Source organism: Neolamprologus brichardi, chromosome 15 (genome assembly GCF_056152115.1).
Source record: "Neolamprologus brichardi isolate AB-2024 chromosome 15, ASM5615211v1, whole genome shotgun sequence".
NCBI lineage: Eukaryota > Metazoa > Chordata > Actinopteri > Cichliformes > Cichlidae > Neolamprologus > Neolamprologus brichardi.
This window is the reverse complement of record NC_142118.1, coordinates 18,573,146-18,594,065: the sequence shown is the minus strand read 5'-3', so window position 1 is coordinate 18,594,065 and position 20,920 is coordinate 18,573,146. Positions and strand designations below refer to the sequence as shown.

At 37.5% G+C, this 20,920-nt stretch overlaps 2 protein-coding genes across 2 annotated transcripts in view; one reads left to right on the top strand and one right to left on the bottom strand.

The window, feature by feature from the left end:
• Positions 1-20,920, bottom strand: part of LOC102789944 (exostosin-1) — a 294,744-nt gene that overhangs the window by 49,184 nt on the left and 224,640 nt on the right. Inside the window, exons 4-5 of the mRNA XM_087851903.1 lie at positions 13,089-13,182; positions 6,516-6,623 (exon numbers count right to left, since the gene is read on the bottom strand). Coding sequence (XP_087708029.1) covers positions 6,516-6,623; positions 13,089-13,182 — 202 coding nt within the window. The remainder of the gene's footprint in view (positions 1-6,515; positions 6,624-13,088; positions 13,183-20,920) is intronic.
• Positions 229-873, top strand: LOC148098445 (uncharacterized). The gene has a single exon (XM_087852066.1). The coding sequence runs from the start codon at positions 244-246 to the stop codon at positions 871-873; it is 630 nt and encodes a 209-aa protein (XP_087708192.1). The 5' UTR covers positions 229-243.

The following is a 20,920-nucleotide window of genomic DNA, read 5'->3' as shown; positions in this document are numbered from 1 at the left end:
GTTTTATTTCTGAGTGATATATTTGCACTGGATCTTTCAATATGAGGAGAAACTGACATAAGTAAAGGGGGCAACTATTTGCCTGAAAAAACCTTTTGGCTCTCGGAGGAAGTGGATGCACTTTTTCTCCTCTCCCTTATCTTCCCTGCTTAGTTCTTATGTCCTTGTCTAGTCTCGTGTTTTTTGTATTACTTTTCCCTGGAACACTCTCTCACAGTCTGTCTCTAAAACCTAAAGAGAATTATGGATTTGATCAACCGGTCTCTGAATGCTATTGACACCCTTTTCTCAACGAGAAGTCTGGGCTCGGGAGAGCCCGAGTGCCCTGGAGGGACTTTCCCTGCTGGATACACGATGGACGGGTGGCAGACATGGAGGATCGTGTGCCTGGCGGGACTGTCGATCGAGGACGCTGAAGATATCTACCTATGCGGAACCATGATAACAGGGTTCTTGCTGATCGGAGCTGGCTTGACCCTGACTTATCGGAGAATTAAGAAAGCGGAACCGGCTGTTCAAACCCCCCCAAGGCTGCCCGCTGGGATTGAAACGATGGGACGAGACGCGACTTCTCAGAACGGGCTCATTGAAAGCAGCATGGTTAAGACCTTGGAGACGCTTACAGCTGCCGTGAATACTCAGAATAACACCTCTGAGCGTATATTGGGTTACATCAAGGAGAGGCCTGCTCAGAATAACACCTTTGAGCGAAAGTTGGATTACATCATGGAGCAGCTCACTGCAGTCGTGAGGTCTCAGAATCGGCTCTCTGAGCAAAAGCATGACAACACCACGGAACGCAAGTTTGATAACATCATGGGGAAGCTCGCGGTTCTCCAACAGGAGATTGAGAGACCAGTGTCGGAGTGTTAAAGAACAGCTTGAAATTCTCATGAGTTGTTGCAAAAGGAAAATTACCATCATAATCCGGCTACCCCTTCGGCACCAGCTGTGGGCTCAAGGCTGGAACCGAACAAAAACTCCCTGATAACGACTGTGTTTAGTCTGTTCCTTCCCATTCCATGCAAGGCCACCTGGGTTGGCTGGAAGACTGTTTACTTAGCCTAGCAGGGCGAAGGACACTGTCTCAGCTGAACTATGGATACGCACACACATACATATACTGATACTGATAAGCACTCACTGACACATCACCCTCCCTACCCCGGATCCAACGCCACCTCCAACGCTTACCTCCCCTCTGATGTGGACATCGGGTCAGCTGGAGGCGCAGTTGAAGATTGCAGCGGTCCCAGATCAGATGTACACACTGGAACACTTTCCCATGTTGCTTGTCTGTGTTTATTGTTCTATGGTGTGTTGATATCTGTGCATTCCTGTATTATCCTTTTGTGTTACACATTTCGATGTTTTTTTTCCTCGTTACCTAGCCTGACCTGTCTCCCCAATGTGATGTTTGTGTATTGTAAGTACGGTCGGCAAGGTCTGTCATCTTGGTTGTAGGCAAAAGTCCTGCAACTGACAAATAAAGGCTATCTCTCTCATCTCATCTCAAAATAAACCTATAAGAGAGATTGCAAAATAGTAATATTGGTTAAGTCGACCATCTATGACATTCTTAAGAAGAATGAATGCAGTGAAGCTCAGCGACACCAAAAGGCCCGCAAGCTCACAGAAAATAACTAAAGTGCATGATGACAGAATAGTTTGAAAGAAAAAAGGTTGGTAATTGTAAAGGTCTACAAACCAGAGATGCCTTGTAAAGAGATGGTTTACAACAAAGTGCAAAAATCTGATAACAAGAATTGAAAAGGACCACATTAGATTTACCAACAAATAAATAAATAATTAGATAGATGAAACCAAGGTTTACTTGTATCGGAATCATGAGAAGAGAAAAGTATGAAAAATGAGAGGAACGGCTCAGGATCTGAAGCAAACATCATCTGTCAAACATGATGGAGGCATTACTATAAGTCAGCACAGTCAGTACAAATGAAGAAAACACTTTGGGAAGCCACTTACTGCATCCAAGTATTAAATGTCTTATGTATGTCACTGATTCAGTCTCTTCCCTTCCTACCTTTGATTCTGTGCTTAGCGTGGCACCAAAACAACAAGAACCACCGATCTGGTGAACAATGAAGGGAAACAATCCAAACTTCACCAGTTTGAAATGTTAAAATATGCCTCAGGTTGCATGATGCTTGTTCTGAAGTGACATGTATGTGAGCGTCCCTTTATATGCCACTGTGGTTCATCACTCACGCTCATCACTCATTTCATGTATTATCCTGAAAGCCTTGGAAATTAGCTGTGTTTATACCTGCCCCTGTCATTTCCTTACATGTCTGCATTAAAGCAAGGGAAATTAATGGAAAAATGTTTGCTTTGTTTGGATCGGTAATGAATGTGAACACCCTCAGTGTCGGAGGCTACGTCAAAACAAATCTCTCACTTCACACATTATCTTAACCAACAATTAGCACGCCTTTGCAAGATGGTTTGATTTTAAGCAAAGAAACCAAATAACAAAACCTCTGACAAGACTAGTGCACTATTGTGAGTCTCAATAATGCTTAATAAGGAAAAAAGCCTGGTATGTTTTATCTAAAAGTCACATTTTTTTAAGATGGCCTGTCTGCTATTGTGTGTTTCACATAGAAAAAAAAGCTAATAGAAGTCTAACAAAAGACCACAAACACACTAATTAAAAGCAAAAAGCCTACACGCGCTTACTTCTGGACTTGCTGTCCAGGTGGTGGTACAGGTCACTGAGGCAACACATGGTAACACAGAGTTATTACAGCAATGGCGTAGATTTGGTTTTGGCATTGGTGGGGACGGATGATTCAACCACCAAACCCTGCCCTGTTTCTTTTTTTCCCCTTTTTGTCTTTTCTTCTTGATAAATAAAGGAGAAATATACTTGCCTACATATGCAATTCTACATGCTTTTAAACCATTTAAAATTACAATTCATAGTTTTACATTTGAATTATATAATGTTAAATTACTCTTAAACAAATGACTGACTAAGTATTTCAGGCTTTAGTTTACTTCAGCCATATTCCATATAAATCAGGTATCATACAAACATAAAAATAGCTTCAAATTCAGTCATGACAATAAAAGAATATGACTTTAAGAACTTAACAACATTACTTCAGTTATACTACACCAACATCTCTGATACATTAGCACTAAGGGATCACTGAATGAACTGGTGGGTTTTGTCCATAAAACTACTCGTCTAAGATTACCACAAAGTAAAAGATCTCTCAGCAACATTATGCAACATTTTAGGCACTATTGCCCCGATCAAATCAGTGAGCTGGGATTTTCTATTCTAAACATGAACTACTGTTACAGCAACAGACATGGACTGTGTCCGACACAACAACTCAATGTCCTCTATGTGAAGGAGCCAAACACATGCCTGCTCCTCTCGTTAACTGAGATAAACTGCTGGCATATTGGTTTTACATCTATACTGTCCAGTCTCTCCTGGTGGACCTTAGCCATGTTTTTAATCTTCTGAGAGCACTGAAGCTTCTTTCAGCCTCAGTACCTGCGTTTTATCCTCAGATTAAAATTATTATTATGTGCTTGATGTGCCTCACCTTTGGCCCTGGCTCTTCTCCTCTGACTGCACTAGGACATATTGCCACCTGATAAAATAACACATTGATTCGTGCCATATAAAAAGTGAGACGTGTCAATTCACATTCTTTGTCAAATATACACTAATGAATCAATTTACATCAGCAGCCTAACAATTGTCATGATAATAAATACTAGTTAATCTATAGCACCAAATCATCAGTCAGTCACCTGTGACCTCGCATCTTCACCTTTCTGAGCTACAACATGGCAGAGCTGCACTGTCACCTGATGAATAACAGTGAGACATTCCAAATACATGAAGTCACACATGTGCTTCAAATACAGTCATGAACCAACAAGTCATCATCCAATTTCACCTGTGATCTTGTATCACCATTGTTGGTTGGAATATTTGCAAAATCGTGACTACCTCATGATAGTTTGTTTCAAAAATTAACCCTATGAATATGTCAGTACCATTAGGATGAAATTATTGTGTCACCAACATTTAATGTTAGACATATAATTTTAACAGCCTCTGTAAACTAATATCCTGGCTTGCTCGAGGCTGCCGTTTTCTCTGACAGTTTCAATCAAAATTAGAAATGCTACTCTGAGATTGAGATAACTAATAGTGCTGCCTGTTGTGCAGTTAGTTTCCAAAACACGTTATTCATGGTTACATACAGTTTTAGACTGATGTGGGCCAAAGCCTAGCATAGCCTGTAACGTTATTATGACGGACACATTTTATGAGTGAACTTGGCTTTAAGTGACTTACAGGTTTCTTTGAAAAATACTTATATCCAGGTTCTTCCTTTTTGCTGCCGTCCTCCTCTCCTCCTCACAGTGCAGACTTGCCGCTGCTAAAACTAAAAAGAGCTCCCTGAAAGGCACAGCCAATAACATTGGCCATATTTGTCACATAACGTAGGACTCCAGTAGAGAACGTAATTTAACTCTTACTGCACCGCTAGATGAATGAGACGTCGACAGGTGTTTTTTTTTTTCTTTCTATCGGGTTAGTTTTTCTTTACTGGAAGAGATCAAATTATTGGTGGGGATAATTCAATAATCGCTGGATATTGGTGGGGACATGTCCCTTCCGTCCATGCCAAATCTACGCCCTTGTATTACAGTAAGTAAATATCACAAGCTCTACCCACCACTGTAATGAAAGAGAACAGAAGGTGATCCAGTTGTCGACTCATCTATTTTAGAAAAAAATAGTTCAGAGTGTAGGTGTGAGTGTCTGTGAATCTCACCGCTGTCATAAAGCATATGATTTTAAAAAAGCCACATGATTGCAATGAGATTTTTAAACTTGGTACATATCGGTGATGTGCTGACAGGTCACACTTTTATCAACACTTTTTCGCATCCATAACCCAACAATCACCATTTGATTACACAGACACCAAGTGCCAGATGCTTTATTTCCACATTATATTTCTATTTGGACTTCTCTGGAAAAAGTCTCTGAAGCAAAAATGATTCACTGCACTATCATGGAGGCGGCATGATGGCGCAGTGGTTAGCACTGAGATCTCATAGCAAGACATTTTGGGGTTTAAACTGGCTGTTCTCCTTGCGCTTCTCTTGCTTTTTGGATGGCTTTCTTCCACAGTCCAAAGACATATATGTTGGCATACTTACAGCAGGTCAACTGCAGATCCTAAATGAGCTGTAGGTGTAAATAGGACAACCTGTTCAGGGTGTTGCCACATTTACCGGCTCCAGCCTCTGTGTGAACCTAATTGGATTAGTTACTAGGAAAAGGGATAGAGCCTTGGTTTTATATTCAAAAGCTCACAGTCAAATTAAATTCATTTAAAATTACAGCATTTCACTTTATAATTAGAGCTATGTCATCCATGCCTGTGAATTGTGAGTGAAATGACAGCCATTTGAAATAATTTAGAGAAAATATACTCCATGAGAAAATAGCTTTTTCCATGAAGTTTAGTGTACAGAAGGGATTAATCAGAGGCCTCTCAGAGGCAGGACCTTCCGCAGCTGTCGGAGCAGGAAGCAATAGCAGGTTACCTTTGCTAACAAGTTCTTAATGAATACCCATTAGTAGGCCACTGGTATGGGATTGTAGGAGGCTGCAGATGCAGGCAAGAATAAGTCAGTTTAAGGCTTTAAAATAAGCAATAAAATCCTAAAATCTATTCTACAAGTCACAGATAGCAAGTCATTAAAAAGGCTATTTGATAAACAGTATCACAAACAAACACTTGACCTTTGAGGAATATTAAGTGCATACTTAGGATCTATTTAGTTTTTGACATGACTGTGTGCCCACTCGGAGGTAAGCTTTTCAGAGAGGCAGGAGTGTGTTGAGGAAATATTACACATTTTGTCAATTTCTTCCAGGCTTCTCAAACTGAATACACGATTTGCATAAAAGTGCCCAAACTGAAATCAAGCTGATTAAACTCATATGGCAGCTTTGTTTGGCAAAGTCAGCCTGTTCTACTTCAGGGCCACAAATCTGTTTCCACACATTTCTGATCTATGCATTGTGCTTGAAGTTTGAATCAGCCCCAGCTCCCATGGGGATTTTGAGCCAGAGAGGACAATTATAACTGGGAAGATGGTGGCATTTCACCATCCAGACACTGAATTAGCCGATGCTGAAAGGGCACAGTTTATCTTTTGTTGGTGTAAAGTGCAAGGAAAATTTGTCCTCTTTATCCAGGTTACATGGTGGTGGCCTTTGCTAACTTTGATCCATTTACATATACATATATATATATATATATATATATATATATATATATATATATATATATATATATATATATATATATATATATATAGTGTATATTTTTTTTCTTCTTCATCTGTTCATACTATTGCTGGAAAACTCACACATCTGCTGAAAAATCTATCCTATCTAATTTCATTTCCCCATCATTTAATTTTCCAGTGTTTTACAGTACCTGTAATAGCAGTCTCTCATCGCCAATGATGGCGGCTTTCCTCCAGTCAATTACTTCAGAGAAGGGAAGCTCCCAGCCATTACTTAGAATAACTGGAATACAGGCAGCCTGTGAGGAAATACAAATGAAAAATTAAAAACAAACACGAAGAAAGAGGCACCACAAGCAGAGGCCATTCTATTTTGAGCTGAAGTGGAAAATACGTCAGAAATTTACTGTTGTTAACTTTGTGGGCAACCATGGGACTCCTAGCGTAGCTTAAATAACACACTCTCAAACACATTTGCAAATTGGATTTGTAGAAGGATATTAGCAGAGCAAATAGGGGGTGTGGCATTAATTCACTTTAAAGTTTTTGGTTGTGATTGTGAACTTGTCCAGTTGTTCACCTTAGCAGGGCTGTCCTCCCTATAAGAAAGAGGTTAAATAAAGACTAAAGAAAACATTAACTTGAAACTGTTTACAAGATTTAGTAGATAAAGTGAAGGAGAAAAATCACAGTGATGCATAAAGTGTAAGCAGTAATTTAAAGTAGAGCACTGGGATGGATCAGCTTTTGGTCTTTTTTTTTGTAAGGGATTTATCTTCTTTGGTAGCTTCCCTTTAATAAGACACTTTCAACACGTTCCAAATAAGTCTTTCAGAAACAAATGGAGTTGCCAAAAAGATTAAGGACAAATAAAGGACAAAATAAACTGTATTTATTTATTTTTGCTGTATGCCTCAATATTTAGAGGGTTCATTTGTGTGACTTGATTCATAGGGAGCTGATTTCATTTCCCACAGGAGCTCTGTGCGTTGCTCTAAATTCATTTTATGAATAAGAATAACTTTATTAATCCCCAAAGGGAAATTGCTTTGTAACAGTTGTTCAAAATTGTGGAAGTTGTAAAATTATACAACTTCAGCAGAAAGAAAATAAATTTTACAACTAGATGGATCGAAGGACCTCCCATGACATTCGCTGGAGCAGTTAGTCATTCTCAAAACGGTTCATCATTCGTGTTTAATCGATGAGAGTTGATTGTGCACTCCTCTGCACTATTAAACTGTGTTTAAATGGAAGATACTCTATTTTCTGGCTAATTTATTTCATTTCACATATTTTATGCATCATTTAAAGGCTTGTGGTGTTGTTTTATTATATTCTCTGCTAAGATTATTATAACAGCTTGAACAACCTTGCTTCACATGTTAGAAAGCAGTTCTAGAAAGCAGGTCTAGGCTGTTTAGACGCCGATCCATGACTGAAAATACATGGTATTGTGCGTTTTCCTATTCAGGTATGCTTGGGATCACTGTTTCCAGACATACTTTTTTGTCATCATAATTTCATTAATTTTAGCAAGATCCCCAACACAAGTGGCTGAAATGCAGAGCCTCCAGCACATTTTATAGATAGCTGTAGACACTGCTTTACCTGTTCCCTGATGATTTGAACCACAAATTTCACATTTCAATCACTCCGAATACTTATTGTCACTGATATGTAAAGTAGATGGACCAACTGAAGGGCTGGATGCATCTCTCGGTCCTGCATCAGATCTTTTCTGTTTTTCTTTTCTTTTTCTTGCTAGTATAAAAAGGCCTAACGATACAATTTAAAATTAGTTCTTTGCTAAGTTGTCTGTTAAGTTTAGACACAAACCTGGTTAGCTGCCTGTTTTAATGCTTTAAGCATGTTTTTGCTTGTTAAGGGGCTTAACAAGCTAAAAACAAATTCCTCCAAAAGTAGTCAGGTATAAGACGATGCTTAGCACTGTTGCCTAACAGCAAGAAGGTTCCTGATCTTAATCTTTTTGTTTGGTGTCTGTGCCTGTGTAGGTTTTTCTCGAGGTACTACAGCTTCCTCTCCTAGTCCAAAATCGTGCTTGCTAGGTCTAATGAGTGGCTCTAAATTGGCAATTGATGTGAGGTAGAAGAAGCACTTCAAGTTTACATGGTAAAATGTTGCATGAATGTACATTTAAGTCTGGCCGGCTTATTTAAAGAGCCTATATTTTCAAAAAGGTCCATTACATTGCATTAAATTGCTTTTAGGTTATAAGACAAGAAAAAATCTAAAATAAAACAATAGGAAATTTGAAACTCACACAACATAGCAAAAATATTGTTGCTGTCTGTTATTGAGTTAAAGATGCACTGCGTTATATTTTCCCTTTGCTGGCAAAGGCGACCATTACATGATGTGTGTGCAAAGAGCGGCTGCTCAGGCCAACTGTTGCCCCTCGACATGATTCACTCTGTAGAGACCATGCCAGAGTTGATCAATGTACACTCAGCGAAGCTGTCCTGTGTGACATCCTTCCAGGAATCATGCTGTAGCTCTATGATTCCTGGAAATCACAGCAGCAAAGGAGGCATTTAGTGTCTCTTTATTGTGCTTGTCTTGTCCACCACGGGAGTGCTTGCCTTCTCTCAAATAATTTCTTTAGCAAATGCTTGTCATCTATGCACATCTGACATGCAGCACTTAAGCACACTGCTTGAATATATTCCTTCTCTGGTGTACCAGGAACTTTTTTCTTGTTTTTTAATGGACAGAAACCTTCTGAGATCGCTCATATCAAGTTCTTCAAGTAAGTTCAGCCATTTCTTTCACTAGTGTACAACAAAGAGGGCATCACAACCAAAGAATATAGTTAGAGATGGGACTGCAGGCTGATTCCTCCCACACACTGTCAAAGACTGAGGTGGCTGTGTCTAGTACTATAGGACACCGACTACTAGTGACAGTACAGCTTTCATTTTTTATTGCAGTTTTTAGAACTGTTTCATTTCACTTAGAAGAAATACTATTTTTTTTTCTCATGACTTTAAATGGAACACTTTTGAATAGAAACATTTTGTAATTTGGTAAGTTACCTCTATGTTGGTGAGTTATTTCTACTAAATCAAAAAGGCCAACTGCAGTTTCACTGATGAAAATTCCCAAAAATGAACAAATGTGTTTTTTGCAAATGAATTCTTCATGTGTGGTTGTTAAGTAGCGGCGCAGTGTCTGCAAAGAACGAACAAATTTCAGTGTGTTTGGTATTTTCATTTAAAGTTCAAGTTTGACTGGATTCTCAATCGAGTGAAACCGAGAGATTAAAGGAGATTCACAAAATGCCGAGTGCATTACGGGTGACCTGTCGATGCAAATTCTCACTGCTTTGATTAGTCTGGCTTTGTGAGATGACGTTCTCTTTTCTCATCTTGTCTTTTTTCCCCACTGTCATCCTCTTACATGTCTCTCTGTTTGTCAGTCCTCTCCTCTACAGTCCTCTGAATTTTGATGATTATTAAACCATTGCAGAGGTTTATTTTCTCACCTCTAGCAAACACATCAGACATGCTGAAGAGGCCGTTAAAATAATTGGGATGCATTTAAATGAAAGTTTAAATCAAAGCAATGCGAACATTTTTTAGACACTTCTTCTTTCAGCTAAACCTGCTAGCTTTGATACTGTAAAATTCAGCCTTGATTTGCTCGTTGCTTTTGGTTAAAAACTGAAATTTATGGTACCAGAAATCAGCTACAGAGAAGTCAGTTGTGTTTGTCTTATGTGCACCCTTCTAGAAGCAGACATATAAATGTGTCATTACTAATTAAATAAATTACTAACATTTATAGTTTAAAATACTTTGCTCACAATTAAAATATGTATGTATACCTTAAAATCTGCAAACTTTTACAAAATATATGTTAAGCATTAGTGAAATAGTGAAGAGTTCAACACAAACTGGAATTGTGTAAAGTTCATCTTCAAAGGAAACATTTTTGAACCTCTGAAATGTGCTGTTTTCAGACACACCTTTGGTCTAAGGGCAAACAGTTTTTGGTTTGTTTTGTGCTTTCTCAAGTTTCTCAAGTTACAACTTAGTGAGTGTTTACAGTCGGCATTTTTTGTGCAAACTATTGAAGCTGACAGCAATTAAAGCAAATATTGAGGGTTTTAACACAGTACAGTCTTTGTGACTGACTTCACAACCATCAACCTCCAGCAATGCACATTTTTCCTTAGTGACTGGAGGTTGCCAGCGGGTCGTCAACTAGTGTCTGTGTTGTATAATAGAAATGGGAATCTCTAGCCAGCCTACGATATGATATTGTCACAATATTTCAATATTTTGGCACTGCATAAATAAAATTCATTTTCAGCTCTGATACAATATTATTGTAGTTTTTTACATTTTGCGATATGCTGATCATTGCAATAACATACACTGCATTTTATTTATTTTTTAACTACTCAAGTTGGCAATTTAAAGTCTGTTTCTGATAATATATGAATTACCTCTGATAAATTGTCAAAAATCACATATTTGTTGCTGCCTACATAAACAGAAATTCCTATTATCAAAAGTTCTCATTTAATTTGTACATTTCTGCTTAGCAAGCTTTCTGTTCTATAAAATTACAACCAGCTGGCAGCCAGTTGAGTCTTCTGTAGTTCATTCCTGACAAAGACTCCTTTAGACTGATGGCAACATGTTAGCAATCTGTCTTCTTTTATAAATTAGACAGCAATTATTTGCACACCTTCAGCAATCTCTCTGAGCATGACTGCAATTAGTCCAAGTCAGACTGTGGCTGTTTGCAGAAACGTTACCCCCTATCAGGCAACATGTTCAATCACCTTATTGTCAAGTTATTGTGAGTGTGCAACATCATCAGGTTCTGGGCAACCATTTGGTCACCAAAAGTTGCAGCTGGATGCAATACAATCATTTTTATTTTATTTATTTATTTATTTATTTATTTTTTTTGGGGGGGGGGGGGGGGGGGGGTTATACACTAGTTTGTTGCCATATTTTTACTAGTGTGACTGAGCCATTAGCTTGCTGTATCGATTTATGCCTCTATAGTGTCTAGGCTTGTGCAACCTAGTCTTAGTTACATGTCTAAAATGTTCTAGGAAAACAGAAACACCATAAGGGTTTTTAGAGTGACTCCTGAGGTTAGCATGCACCACCCATTTATGTCTGCATGTAAATGTGTATTCTGTCTACAACAGAATGCATAATCAGGAGCATAAAATAAACAAAGAAGAACAAGGAAAACAAGACTGCCAAGGGCAACCACAAGGCAGAGCCAGATACTTAATGTCAAAACAACATTACGACAACGTGCTAATGCAAGATGAAAACGTCTGCGGTCTGAGGATGAGTGTGAATGTCCCTTTTTTGCTTCTCTGCGGTGTATCAACAGAAAGAGGCTTTTCATGTCAGTGAAATGACAGATTGCCAATAGTAATAAGACGCTGTGCTGTAGGAGGAGGACACGGAACTGTTTGATTAGTCAAGTTTCTGAGCTGAAGCTTTACAGCCTGACTGACAAGCCTTTACCAGTAATTCTGACTTTAGAATGATGAGCACGCGTGCTTGGGTCTATTTTCTCTAAAAAAGGAAATGACCAGAAGAAAATTATTTAATTTAATTAAAAATCTGGGTGTTTTAGACAATAAATATTAAAACAAACACCTTTTCTTTTTCTTTTTTTTTTTTATTGGGATGCATCCGATATTTTCTCTTATGACTCTGACAGCAGTCCAGGATTCAAAGAGGACTTCTTCTTCATGATTTTTTTTTTGTTTAAGTTACCATTATTAAAACATACAGCATACATAATATGTTGTGTATAAACAACTAGAAAAAACAAAGGAAAAAAATCCCAATTTCTTTTAAGATGTGTGTTTCCCATATTATTTGTGAGACATCTCATATGATTTTGCCACTTTCTCGTTTTTTTCAAACAACAGAAAATGTGGCCTCATGCCAAACATGAAATAGTCACAAGATACCAACTATTTGTTCATGAACAGGGATATGAATTGTCTTTATTTTGGTGACAAATTTTAGATAATTTTAGGTAACTCATCCTAACCAAGGAAATTGAGCTGTGAAACATGCAAATAGTACTGATCTTTCTGCTAATCTCTCATATAGTTTTCTTGCATAAACCTAACCAAGCGTTAAAGTACACAAACTTAAATACAAATAAATAATAATACTATATATACATACATACATACATACACATATACATATATATATATATATATATATATATATATATATATATATATATATATATATATATATATATATATATATACATATAATTTTAATATTTCTTATCTATTTCTCTTTCAGGTGGAGAGTAGAGAATAAAAAATTTCAATAGAAAATTCTGAAGTGGTAGGTCAAGGCTAAACCTGACAAAATGATTACATACACATCACTGTTTGAAATCTTTTTTTCTGAAGTGAGAATATGATCTAAAGTTTGGATACAAAAAATAATGCCACCACGCACCAGTCATACAGGCTAGGGAAAAATGTCAATTTTCCAACCAGTTGGCAAGTGATTGCTAGACTAAGCTCTGCAGCACTATTTGTAAACACTTTTACCTCTTAATAGCATTAAACCTCAAGCAACCATTTACCCACTGGTTGTGAAATACACACTACCGTCTGGTGAATGGAGGTGTGACTCATGACATATTTTATACAAGTATGTATAAAACTACATGGACAAATCAACAATATTTAAAGACATTATCCATACACATGCAATTGACTGATGTACCTGCAAGGCCTCCAGGAAGCGGAAAGATCCAAGACGCCGGCCCCGTGGCACCAGGCAGAAGGTAGAGTTATGAAGTAGCTCCTGGTAGTCAAACCTATGCAAAGACACATTTTTAGAAAATAATTAGTAAGTGGGCAAAAAAAGTGACTAAAAATGTGCAAAAAGGGTTTTGTTATGTGAAACGATATTTTAAATATATTCTCAGAATCAATTATCAGATGAGGAAAAGAGAGATAAATAAAGATAATCAAATGTCTAAGAAGCACATGTGTGTTGTGCATTGTTCAAGACATTTCAGTGCATTTTTCTGATCTATAGAGTGGAAACAAACAAAGGCCAAAGTGAAAAATGATTGTCAGGCTGAATCTATGCTCCCACTTTGTCACTTCCTCCTCAGTGTCCAAACCTCCATTTCACAGAACAATCAAAAGCAGCTTACTTTTAAATGACTACCGCAGCCTTTTTTCAAGGACTTTCCTAAAATGTGTCTTTGTAGAAGTCAGGGTGGTACCTCCTTCAGATCAAAAGATATGGAGGATGGTGGATAAATAATAAAATGTGCTGGAAATAGCACTCCGCAGCTGTTATAAAATCAAACATAGTGGCCCTGAACACATTTCATCTGATCAAGATATGAGAACAGAGAATCGTCCATGCTGGGTTGCTTTCAGTGAAGGCTTCAGTCAGCTGTGTTGGAGAGAACTATTGATCTGAAAGCATAGTTTATCTTGTCCGTCAAGTGAGATCAATGAAAACGTTTGAAGGCCAGTGCTAATATTTTTCTGATGAAATTCTTTTAGTGCAGGTTAGCATCCCCTTAGGGTAGAGTTATTTAGATTTCACTCAAAGGTTAGCTGATTTCAACTTGAAGCTAGTGTGACTGCAGAAAAGTTTAAAAAATAAGAAGAAAAATCAAATCATAACCATCAATCGCTTGTCCTTGTACATTGCTCCTACATAGAAAACTGAAACTTCAGCAGTAATAATGGACTCGGCTGAGAACCTGAAGTCATAGAAAAACATATATTGTGAATGTACTGTAGTAATGGTGGCAGGAGACCTTCTTTCTTGCCATAGTTCTGTAGTCTTAAGAAAAGTGTGTTGCTGATAATACTGGTGCAGAAGAAATATTTAATATATGCTGATGACACAGGAAAAAGGTTCATATAGAGATATTTAGACTCAGGTTTTAGAACATTTGTAACCTCAACAGGATTAACGTTTGGAGTCTAGTTTTATTTGCATTATTGTTAATAAGTTCGAACAGGACAATTTTTTATCTGATCTGTGTTGTGAAACATCACCACCTGATTTTGCCTTAGGTCTTTTCTGTAAAATGGGATTTCTTCCTCCCCACAGTCTCCACGTACCTGCTCACAGAGGAGTTTTGGAGTTCTCTTTCTAATATTATTTTACTATTGTAGGGTCTTTATTTTACTAGAAAGTGCTTTGACATAGCTGTTGTTGTGAACTCTGACACTATTCTGTGGTGTAGAGTAGAGACAGTAGTAACACATGTCCCATGTATAGTGTTATTTAGTTTTTGTCCCATCTCCCGCTGGAAAGTGAGATAAAAAGACTGTAGCAAACATAAAAAGGAGCATCTCCCATGCAGATAATCAAAGTAATCGAACATATATGAAGTATTATATATTTTCTAATATAATACTGAATTCAGTAACAGTAATGCAAGATCGTACAACATTAAAAAGAAACATTTATTATACTTATGATGCTAATATTTACAAGAATTACTACATTACTTTTTGTAAATTTAAAAAAAAAGCATAACTAATGCCTAAAGTCCAAGATGTGGTCATCTAGAGGTAACGCATCAGTGATCAAAAATGATTTGTCTTTAAAAAAAAAGTTTTCTATAAACTCTAATAGTTGGACTTCAGACTTTACTCAACTTTTTTTTTCCTGGCAAGTCACTTTTGTCAGTCGAAAGTCTTTGACTTTAAAGCTCTGACAGCGTATGTGTCAGGCGTGTGTGTGTGTGCGCCCGCGTGTATGCGCATGATTTGAGGGCTGGCCTGAGGAGATTTCAGTTTGGAGTCTAATCTGTCTGGGGATCAACTGTCCACACAACCTCAACACTAGACAGGTGTGTGTGTGCATGTGCATGTCCACCTGCCTGCAATGTCTGCCTCCATAATGTGGGTGTATGATAAGTCTTCATGATGAGAAAGCGTCTGGCATATCACTTACTGTCACTGCACTTTTTGTGTGTTGCAGTGTGTGCGTATATGTGTTTGTATTTGTGTGACAGAGGAAGCAAGCATAATAAGATGTCAGACGTCCAGTTTGTCACCCAAAGACAAGGTCGTGTTGACTGCCACTGAGGGAAATGAACAAAGACAAAGTCAGCTTGTCACATCTAAAGATGGGAATTTGAGAATAACAATACATACTATTTGGCTAAAATTAAATCTCACTTCACCACACAGCTCCTCTGATTCACGCTTTCATTGCCAAACATGACTTTTTTGTAAACTTTGTTCTATAAAGCCTGGTTTGTTTTTATGATGTCATCATCGCCTGCCTTTCCCAGAGGCCAATTCTGTAATGAAATGCCCGGGGAACCTGGCTTGTTTAGGTGAGGTGAAGCTGTTTTGTCCTGAGATGCAAGCTGAACCCTAACTTTGGACATTGGAGGAATTTTGAGGTCCTTTGGCATAAAAGCCCCAGAGTTGGAGATACAGAGATGGAAGCAGAAATGGAAGTGACACGTATATCACAAAATATGGAAAAGTCAGTGTCCCCAAGGATTAATTAGATACACTGTCCCTTAAGCAGTACAACATATACAAGTCTGGGGCTATTTATAAAGTATATTCTGTTCTTATTTCATCATAAATGATACCTAAAAATGTCCTTACTGTTTAAGTTACATGTTAAAGATCGATGTGAAGAACTATAAAGGCTCTCTGCAATGGTGTAAAATCAATCAAAAAATTCAGTAAAATACTATATTTTTGGCAAGCTGGTAACAGTGTTCAGTCATGTCGTAAAATCCATCGATCCATTCTCGTCCTTTTATTATTTTCAGGGTCGCGGGGAGGGGGGGGGGGGGGGGGGGACGGACGCTGGAGCATATCCCAGCTGTCTTAGGGCAAGAGGCACATCTTTGGACTGGGAGGAAGCCGGAGAGAACCCACACAAACATGTGGAAACTCACTGATGGAATTGAACTCAGGACCCTCGTGCTGTGAGGCAACAGTGACAACCACCTTGCCACCGATGCTGTAAAATGACTAGCAAAATGTTTTGTGATTTGAATTCATAACCTTGCTTAAAATGGTTCAACTTCTGGTAAAGTTTTGGAGGCAGTTGTGCATTTTAACCAAACAGAAAACTGAGAAAATGTGCTCTGGATGCACATTTTCAAGTGCAGATTATGAAGTGTCTTTATTAGATATTAGACTGTCGTCGCTCTCACTGACTGGCTGATCCTCTCAAAACACAATTTCTCAACTGATTAAACTGTCATCACACCTCCTGAGCCACCTGCCGCAGTGTTTGCATTAAGGGGCTGCAGGGTGTCTCACCTTACACCTGTGTGTGCACATAGAGCTCTACATTTTCCTTACTGCTAGTTTCCGTAAGTGAATGACAGCGTGTGTAAGCTTCATGCTCCTCTTATGTACATTTATAATGTAAACAATTATTTTTTTCTTGTGCAGGTAACACTGTTCATTTTCAAAGATCTGCACTGAGTGTATGAGAAGGACCGGTTATGCGACTACAATACATGTCACAATAGTTTTACAATACCTATGTGAAGCAGTGCAAGAGGTGCAGCTGTAACTGTAAGCAACTATGTTGCACATGCAAATGAGGATGATTTGTTATGATATCTAAAATATAGCACTCATTATTAAAAGCAATCAAGAATATCTCCTTCACGTCTTTTATGTTATCTTTATTCAACCAGTTTCTGGTGTATAATCAGCCTTCCCTCCACTTTTCTTGTAATTTTCAAATACTGAATAGGTTTTGTGTGATTTTCTCTCTCCTTGTGGGCAGGAAAGTCACATAAAGACAGACAAGACAAAGTCAGAGTTGGATGATACCCAGTAAGAGAGAATTAAGAATCAATACGTGCCACATAGAATCACTCACAACATTTTAGCTGAAAAACAAAAGAAAGAGTGTTGTTCACTATAAAGTAAAAGGGTTTTCTCAGTAGAAGACACTAAATAGTTTCAGGAGTGATGGATCAATACGGTTTACAGAGTGAAAAATGTGCCCTTTTATATCTGAAGACAAGCCAGAATCCAAAAAACAAAATATTTCACAGAAAATACAATACAGCTGGAGAGCTCTCCTCACAGAAAGACAGACAAAAATATTGTTGGTAATTGACAGCACCGTCTGTTGTTACTGTCTGATTCAGAAAATATTTCAAAAGGTTCCCAACACGGCTTGAAGATAAAAGGGTAGACAAAGATACAGACTGATGGATCAACAACAAAAGTAATAGGTTTATCTAATTCTCCAGAAATTAGATCTGAATCCATGACAGCAGACAATAATTTAACCTGAAATTGACAAGAATCAGTGTAATGATGTGAATCTTCAATGAGATGATTATCAGTTGACTTGTCTGGTTTGATATTATCATATTCCGCAAACACGCTATGCATTGCATGTTACTGCCATTGGTTTCACTGTCAATAGAGAAAAATGTCAACAAATGTACTGACCTGCATGTTTTTAAACTGGAAAAAAGAATAGCTTTACACGTGTTGCAGAAAAGCCCTTATTTAACTAGACAGTCCAAGCTCACAACATTTATTATGACAAATGTGATGTGCTATGTAAACTACAAATGCCTTTACCAGTAATTACTACTACTACTCTCTCTCATACAGACATCCCTCTAGGTGTAATTGTTCAGTATGTGTGGCTTATCATTTTCTGTGTGGACTCATAAATTATGAAGCAGAGAGACACAACCAAGAACATCGTGGAGGAGAAAATAAACAGCCTTTGTTCACAGAAGAGCAAACAAGGCTAAAATGTTGCTCACTTGTGTAATTTAGGACAGAATGAGAATGAATTGAATAACTTGAACCACACAGTGGAAAATGTCTTCCTTAGAACAACTACTCAGGCGCCAGGGTCTTTAAATGCATACATATATATATATATATATATATATATATATATATATATATATATATATCTATATATATATATCTATATATATATATATATATATATATATATATACACACACATCAGCTACAGTCATCTGTTCTGCTTCATTACAAAGTATTAAAGAAGTGGGTAAACATTAGCTGACATTAGCAGCAGCACTCAGACTAAGAAGGTCTTGCTGTGAGAAAATGAATTTTCTCTCAAATTTCAATTGCGTCACACTGTAAAATAAAGATAAAACATAAAAATAAAATAAAATAAAAACTAAATGTTAACTTGGACAAGGGATTCCCTATTAACAGCTCCTTGTGGTGATAACGCTTCTCCCATTTTTAAAGAAAGAGACCTCCAGCAGGACTAGGCTAAGGAAGAGTCAGCAATCTGCTGCAATTAGTTGAAGTAAGGGAAAGAGAAGACAAAAACTGAGAGCAAAGAGATCATAAACAGCAACAAATAAAACACAACTACAGAAAGAGTAGACAAATCTTAATGAAGTGATAAGCAGCGAGTGGAGGAGGAGAAGTGCTCAATCATGAAAAGTCCCCCCAGTAGCCTGAACTTATAGCAGCATAACTAAAGGATGATCCAGGATCACCTGATCTGGCTCTAACTTTAAGATTTACTAGGACTAAAATTAAAAGTGTTTGTCTCCTGAACCCAAAATGGGTTCCAGAGGAGAGGGAGCCTGATAACTGAAGGTTCTGCCTTAATTTTGGAAAGTCTATTAACCACAAAAACATGCATTTACTACTTATTGCTAAAATATAATAGTGAGAATACAACAAATATTCAATTAACGGTTTAATTAAACTCCATTTAATGTAAAGATTGCAATAAAAAAAATTATGAAATTATGTATTTATTTATTTTTGCCAGGAAATGTTTGGCAACCAAAAAAGTCATTATTTATAGTTACAGTCATCAACTATAACTTTTATGAAAAGTTATAACACCCATAGCTGGACTGGCCATGGTGATTTTTTGTTTTTATGGGCTGATGTTTTGTTGTTTGTTTGTTTGGGGTTTTTTGTAACGGTATAAACAAAGAAAGGTGGTGGATTGGCTAATTGGTCATGATCGACTTTGGGCTGGATAGATTACAGCCGATGAGGTCGAACTTTGAAGTTTCGTATTGAGCTGAAAAGGAACACAGTTTGTCCCGGACTTCAGCTAGAATGGAAAAAGACACAAAGCTGGAGTTATTCTGTGTCTTTACGTTGTCAGCTGCCTCTTTGTCTCTCATTCTCTCTCTCTCCTTCTCCTGTTGCTACTTCAATCATGAAACTGATCAATGATCAGCTGATCGGCTTTTCTCTCTTGTTTGTTTATCGCCCACTTTGCGCCAGAAAGAGGAAACCAGCGGAGGTCGCGTTAACAGCAGCATGTTTAAGCTTGATCAGCTGTTGTTAGAATTTATTTAATATTAATTTCTAGTATCAGCTGATGTTTGCTGGAGCCACAGCTGTAACAGCTGCTGGTCATGATATCGGTTTGGTTATGTGGTGAGAGGGAAACATGAAGATGAAACCAGGAGATGTCCTTACTGAATCATCAGAGCTGAACAGGTGATGGAGAAACAGGTTTACCTTTTAGGTGACATGAATGAGTTGAAGGGAAATTATGAACTGAGACAAATAACACCAGGATCTTTTTTTTACGTAGCTGACAGCTGGTAACTGTACAGGGGCGGGTCTAGCAAAGTTTTGCCAGGGGGCCAGGTAGGGCATTAACAGGGAAAGGAGGGCACAAAGCCTTACTTTTCTTTCTTATTCTCATTTCAAATGTCTAGTTTTTAATAAATAATTATCTGAATCTTACAACTAAAGTTTTCATCTGATCTAAAATGGGTGGAAGCCCATTAGTGTATGTAGTAAATGTTAAGTCTAATATACACCCTAGTAAGTTATAGTACTTTTTTCCTTTGGGAAGGTACCATCCGTGCAGTCTGCAGTTCTGTTGATGAAAGATGTTGAATCTATTTAATTATTGTAGAAAAACAACAGATTTCTGTGCATTTGTTTTACACATACATTAAATTAAAGTTAATTATGTCAATTAAGCATCATGAGGCGGAGGGTGGTTTCTTTTTTTTTTTTTTTTTTTTTTTTTTTGCTACGAGTTGGCAGTTAGGTTGTTTAATATTTCTGCTAAATACTAAAAACTAGAATAGAGAGGAATAGGATGTTGTAGGTTTAAGTTTATTCAATTGATACATTAATACCAACAAGACAGTGTACATCACTGTCACAACAGCGTTTGTTTTCTTTCAAAGGCTTTATGGATTTTCCTATAATACCTGGTGGGCCGGTCTCTAGTCAAAATGCCCGGGCTGATTTTTTGTCCCAGTCCAGCCCTGATAATGCCCGTTTGTCTTTATCAACTTATCAACAGAATTTCAATTTCAGAATTCAACAGAACGCTGAAAAGTTCATGTACAAGACTAAATCAAATCTCATAGTGAGACTGAGGAACTTCAGGGAAATGTTCCTCCTGATTGTAAACACTCCTTGTCATCATTGGCATTGTACTCTTGTGTCTATACTGGATTATTAGAGTTAGTGTATTCCATAACAGTAACACCAATACTCTGTTTTTTTACACAAATTTGGTCTTTCATTTACTCTTAACCATTTTTTAAATGTATTTATGTATTTTAATTAGTCAGC